Source organism: Anoplophora glabripennis, unplaced genomic scaffold (assembly GCF_000390285.2).
Source record: "Anoplophora glabripennis isolate ALB-LARVAE unplaced genomic scaffold, Agla_2.0 scaffold56, whole genome shotgun sequence".
Classification (NCBI taxonomy): Eukaryota; Metazoa; Arthropoda; class Insecta; order Coleoptera; family Cerambycidae; genus Anoplophora; species Anoplophora glabripennis.
This window is the reverse complement of record NW_019416232.1, coordinates 224,731-231,373: the sequence shown is the minus strand read 5'-3', so window position 1 is coordinate 231,373 and position 6,643 is coordinate 224,731. Positions and strand designations below refer to the sequence as shown.

General features: G+C 32.9%; 1 protein-coding gene across 1 annotated transcript in view; it reads left to right on the top strand.

Moving 5' to 3' along the window:
- The first annotated feature begins 674 nt into the window (after positions 1-674).
- The window catches only part of LOC108903637 (elastin-like), a 26,464-nt gene continuing 20,495 nt past the window's right edge, over positions 675-6,643 (top strand). The window contains exons 1-4 of the mRNA XM_023455443.1: positions 675-686; positions 2,503-2,629; positions 2,672-3,280; positions 3,356-3,454. Of these exons, the coding sequence (XP_023311211.1) occupies positions 675-686; positions 2,503-2,629; positions 2,672-3,280; positions 3,356-3,454 (847 nt within the window). The remainder of the gene's footprint in view (positions 687-2,502; positions 2,630-2,671; positions 3,281-3,355; positions 3,455-6,643) is intronic.

Sequence of the window (6,643 nt, the reverse complement as noted above, 5' to 3'; positions counted from 1 at the left end):
TGATCTATTGTAATACGTTTGCATAATTAGGTACCTTTTATATAAACTAGAAAAACTTAAAAATGACCAAATAATGTACATAGTCGTATTTAAACATTGTTATTAAAGAATAGACTATTAGGTTAGAACTAAGATATTAACTTAAATAAATCAGAAATTATTTAATTTCTTAAGACCTTTATAATTTCAATTTATTTTTAGTGAAAAACTGGATATGGAGTTAATTACTTTTTAGATTTATATAAGAAAGAAAGAAGATTTGTCTTGTATAAAATTATATTGTATTAATAAAAGTCCTACTATTTTACTTCTTGTTAAGTCCTATCAACTTATCTGCAACAATAAGACGAAGAACAATTCAATAATCAAAATACTTTAATCCTAGCGGCTATCACCGAAGTGTGTCGGTATTTCCTCAAGACATTATTAACCTCCACCTTCGCAGAAATTCGCGGAATAACTCGCATTTAGCTTTTCATATTCTGGTGACCGTATGTTATGTAACCAAGAAAGTAGTCCATCTTTCGGTAGCATATCGGATGAAAGGCAACCCGTTTTGTGACAGAGCATCCGCCCCTCTAAATTCCAGTATTATCACAACTTTTATTATAAATAGTGTAGGGTCCACCAAAAACCGTATCAGTCCTCTGCTAACTGTTTCTTTGTGTAGCATCATGAAGACAACCGTAAGTTTATCACCTTTCAGTTTTTTGTTAATTCAAACAAGTGAATTTTGTTATCGTCATTTCGTGCAACATTGGAAGAAAGTGAAAATGTCATAAAATAGAAATATTTTATTTTCCAGTTCTGATTAGCAGCTAGTTATAAGCGGTGTTTAAGATAAAGTTAATATTCATAAATATAGTTTATTCAGTATTATGCAACATATCAAATAGCTATAAATATTTCAGATAAGAATTAAAGCATTTTGAAATCAACTTATAAATATTTTTTTAACTTTTTTGAACAAAATCTAATTTTATAAAATTAGCTTCCGTATCTCTCATTTGTGAATCATTATTATATGTTATTTACTTTTAATAATATTTATTAAAATCCTACAGATATAAATATCATAGCATACAAACAAAAATTAGGATATGTAAACAAAATTATAAGCAAATAGAGAGAAATACAATGTGATACAGAATTTTTCATCCGTTGCAAGAACTTTATATAAGTAATTACCACAATAGGTATAATTTAATAATATATAAGCAAACATATGTACCTATTTCATTTTATTATCTACGATTATAAAGATGAATTAAAACGCATATTAATTCGAGAAATATTAAATTTTAAAAATGGAGAATAGTAGCATTAGCTCTAGAAATATCAAACTGTAGGTGAATAGGTTTGTAAAGATAGAGAATATAGAAAAGTTAAGTATAAGGATATAATTATTATGTCAGTATAACTGTAATTTTGAACAAATTTGTGGGTATTTTGCCAATATGAAAAAAAAAATCATATAAAACTTATATGTGCTGGACAGGGTTTATTTCATAATTTTTATTTTTTTTTATATTTTGTAAGATAGATATTTACAAAAGTAACATTGTTGTTTTATAACAATATAATTTAACAGCAAATTTAGAGAATGATACACTACGTTCACCTTGACGGTTTTAGCAGTCGAGTAAAATTATTTCGAGTAAAACTGTTACAAAACAGATGTACGTGCGAAAATCGGCGACCAAGCACATCGGTTTTCGACCATACACCTCAGTTCTGTGACAATTTTTGTCGAAACAATTTTGTATAACTGATAAAATCGTCGAGGATGAAAGAAATATATGAGGCATGTATACAACGCATTATTTCCGGAAATTCATATACTGTCAGAAACAAATCGATATTTATTATGATTTCAAAGGCATTTGATTAAATTGATCAATCGGCTTTTCCCAAAATGTATTGTTATTTCTTAAATATTTATCTGACTTTATTATTTTCTTTAATTAATTAATGAAATTAAATTACTTACCCTGTAATGTGTTCCACGAGGGTTCAATTTAGGACCATTATTATTTTTAATATGCATACATGATTTAGGAATTTTACAGTTAGGTAATAGTAAACATAGCTATTATTATTGGAATCAATCATTGACGTTACGTCAGCATGGTGTTAAAGTATTGTATTCACAGTAATATATCTAGATATGATATGATATATTTTATACTAGAGAAAAACGTTCATTTAATGCAATAGGAACAAAAAGGTAAAATAAAGTAAAAAGTTTGGAGTATTTACTCTGAATCTGAAAAAAATAAATAAAACTATAGCCTCCAATTCTAAGTCGCTTGTAATTCGAAATTGTAAGAAACTTACAAATATATATTATTTTAGTCGTTCCTGTGACCGTTGGTAGAAAACTGCTCTTTAATGAAGTATTAATTGTATAAAAACTATACAGACCTGATCGAATTTTTTCGAAATCCATCATTATTATCGATTAGGTAATAATTTTGTTTTAAATTTATTTTTAATTTTCAGGTGATCCTAGTACTATTGAGCGTGTCCGCCGCCTTTGCCGAGGAAAAGAAGATCACGAAACGTGGTGTCTTTGGTGAATCCCTCGGCATTGGTGCTGGGGCCGTAGGTCTAGGATCCGGTTCAATAGGTCATGGCGTTTCAATCGGATCTGGACTTGGAATTGGATCAGGAATTGGAATTGGATCAGGAATTGGAATCGGATCCGGTGTCAGTAGTGTAGGCCTAGAAGGTGGTTATGGCGGCGGTTATGGCGGCGGTTATGGCGGTGGTTATGGAGGTGGATATGGATATGGAGGAGGATTCGGAGGAGGCTATGGAGGCGGATATGGAGGAGGAGTAGCACTTGGAGGCGGAGGAATTGGCGTTGGTGTAGGCATTGGAGTAGGCGGAGCAGCTATAAACCTTGGCCAAACAGTCTCTCGCCACGTCACCGTCACAAAACGAGTTGGTGTTCCAGTTCCTGTTCCTCAGCCCTATCCAGTGGAAAGAGCCGTTCCAGTCCCTGTGCCCCACTCTGTGCCAGTTCCAGTAGATCGTCCCTATCCTGTTCACGTTCCAAGGCCATACCCAGTCCGCGTAGACAGGCCTGTGCCCGTACCTGTAGAGAAACCAGTACCAGTACCAGTTCAAGTTCCCGTCAGAGTTCCAGTTCCTGTTCCATACAAAGTGGCCGTTCCACAACCTTATCCAGTACCTGTACACCATCCAGTACCTGTGCCTGTATCAACGCCAGTGATCGTCAAGAAGCCCGTTCCAGTCCCTGTGTCAGTAGGCCATAGCGTAGGAATAGGCGCCGGCATTGGCTTAGGAGGAGGTCTTGGTTTGAGTGGGGGAATAGGCTTAGGGTCCATAGGTGGCGGTTATGGAGGTGGTTATGGAGGTGGTTATGGAGGTGGTTATGGAAGTTCGTACGGAGGTTCCTATGGTGGTTCCTACGGAGGATACGGACATGGTTGGTGATTCTAAGTACAAGTCTGTTATTGAAATGTCATTTCGTTCATCAATGTATATGCCATATATCTCATAGAAACTAGTCCTAATATAATAGTTTCATCTGTTGAATAAATATATTTTTTGTATGCATTGTTTCTTATTTGCTACTTTTAACTCGTGAAACTTAGCTTTTCCTTCAGCAATAATAAAAATTATGTTTCAACAACTAGATATCAAAAAATCAGCCAAATTACGAATTGCATTAGGTACCTTTAAATTTTATAGATTTCATTCTAATACTGTTTTAGCTAAAGAATTATTATTTGATTCCCCTTTTTGGTTTATATGACTGAAGTATCTACGCAAACATACATCGCGTTATTTTTTTGAGGTCCTACGTCTTGCACCACCTTATAATTCGCATGTACACTAATAACTAACTAATCGACCTTTCGTTAAGCTTTTATTTTCTAGAGATTGTTTCCTTCTTGTCAAAATTTCATATATCTTATAAATTTCGGATATGACAGTTATAATTTAGGCAGTGCACGTACTATTAATATTATCTCTAAAATACTACATTTCCTACACTGTAAAAAGATTTCACTCGGTTTTACTCAATAATGTACACACAATAGTAAAATCTGTTTTCCTAAGCACGTCTACTAGTGTTGCTAATAAATCACAGTTATCAACCATACTTGTATGATTTTGCCGTCTGCATAAGTAGGAGTAATAGTTTTTCATAAAAGTATAATGCCAAAGATTATAGACAAAATATGCATTAACAGGCAAATAATGAAAAAACAAACTATTGGACTTAACGGGTACTCAAATTTGATAGGATTGAATGATTAAAGTTATACATAATTTGTACTGGATCTATTTAAACTAAAAACCAATCTCGTTATAATAAAAAAAGTGTCAAAAGCTGTGCAACATCGCTACAGGAAAACAATTCCCTAATTTGCATTAACAGCTTTTACAAATATTCGGTCATTATTTACATAAAAACAGTAGCATAATAATTAGTGACTGGAAGTGTCATTTCTAATGTATTTTTTAAAGTGGAACAAAAAAGTCCATTTTATTTTAACATTTAATACTTAGTTGGTATGCAATTTATCTTTCAGTTCGTGACTTGTGTAACTTTCTTCTAAAAAACTTTTTATTAGTATAATAAATCCTATTAGTCGAACAAGAATTTTAATACAACAAACAGGTACGTTAATTTATATGCTTAATATAAAGTAATTTATTAACAATTTTCTAAAATTTTAACTCAGAACTTCAATACCGTTCGAAAACAATAATATGCATGCTAGAGGTTTAATGTCGTGTTAAAATCATTACATTGTAATTAAATGGTTTGAAGATCACGTCTACAAGGTATTAGTTGCAAAAGTTGCTATTAGGGAGCATCCAACATTTATAATTGACTATTTTAACTTGAAAATCTTGAATATTCGCTACCATTTTCATTTGATTATTTTCTTGCATTCCGCGAATTATAGAATTAGAATTCGAACACATCATATCAGAAAAAATCAAAAATAAAAAAAGAAAAGTAAATATTATTGAGTCAAGTCCTGCTCTAATATAAAACTGCAACATGCAAAAACTTTACTTATGTTTTAGAGGGGTTCTTCTTATAAATTTATTTCCAAAATCGTCTGCTATCAGAGTTACACCTCGAAAGGAGTTGAAAATTGCGATTCTGAACAGTTTTTTGAGTACAGTCGTCGAAAATGTAATTCGTAAATTTAGAAACTCGAAAAATACCAAATATATTTCAAAACTGTTAGAAATGGTGATGCTCAAGTTCATTATCATTCAAGTTTCTATCTTGCGACACATGTTCAAAATGCGTAAAGTCAGTCGAATTATCTCAAAATATGCGCAACCGTAACTCCGCCAAACTTTCAATTGGGGTCACATAAACCAATTTATTTAAGATGATTCCATAGAAAGAAATCGAGAGAGAGAGAGAGAGAGAGAAAGACAAATCTGGAGACTGTGAAAGCCAAGGTTGAAGCCCCTCTATCTGTCCAACAATTTGGATATGCAACTGCAATGGATTAGAACACTATCGTACTTCTTCAAGCAATATTGTCAAAATCTTTTCAAGAAATCTGCGATAAACTTCTCTAGTCGACCTAACCGGAAAAAAACACACTAAAGAAGAACTAACGTCGACAGCAATTATCTGACATCGTATGTGGACATTCATAAATCCGTATGTGATTGTTATGAAAATTTATTATGGCATCCCTAGAAAAGTTAGCTTCATCGATAAAGCGTATTTATGCACAAAATCGAAGATTGTACCCAATTATTTCTTGCGTCTATCGACACAGTGGAAAATTATCCGTTAAAAGTGCTTGTATACGCTGTTAAATCTTTCTTAAATATTTGAATGTCAATTTATCGCTCAAATTCCCCCACCTATTGTATAGGTGACAGTTATGTATGTTTTCAGCCACGAATATGGATAATTCCAAATATTTCGAATTTTCGCCACCAAGAATGGCGGTGACAACATTTTTAATATTAAGACATGTTTCGCACCGTATTAGATATGTCCTGTACAAATTTAGTTTCGTGCAACTCTCTCGGTTTCAAAAATACAAAACCGATGTACGTTTTCAGCCTCGAAATTTGAATAATTCCAAATATTTCGAATTTTCACAACCAAGAACGGCACTGACAACATTTTTAACATTAAGGCGATGTTTCGCATCGTATTAGCTGTGACCTGTACAAATTTAGTTTCGTGCAACTCTCTCGGTTTCAAAAATACAAAACCGATGTACGTTTTCAGCCTCGAAATTTGAATAATTCCAAATATTTCGAATTTTCACAACCAAGAACGGCACTGACAACATTTTTAACATTAAGGCGATGTTTCGCATCGTATTAGCTGTGACCTGTACAAATTTAGTTTCGTGCAACTCTCTCGGTTTCAAAAATACAAAACCGATGTACGTTTTCAGCCTCGAAATTTGAATAATTCCAAATATTTCGAATTTTCACAACCAAGAACGGCACTGACAACATTTTTAACATTAAGGCGATGTTTCGCATCGTATTAGCTGTGACCTGTACAAATTTAGTTTCGTGCAACTCTCTCGGTTTCAAAAATACAAAACCGATGTACGTTTTCAGCCTCGAAATTTGAATAATTCCAAATATTTCGAATTTTCACAAC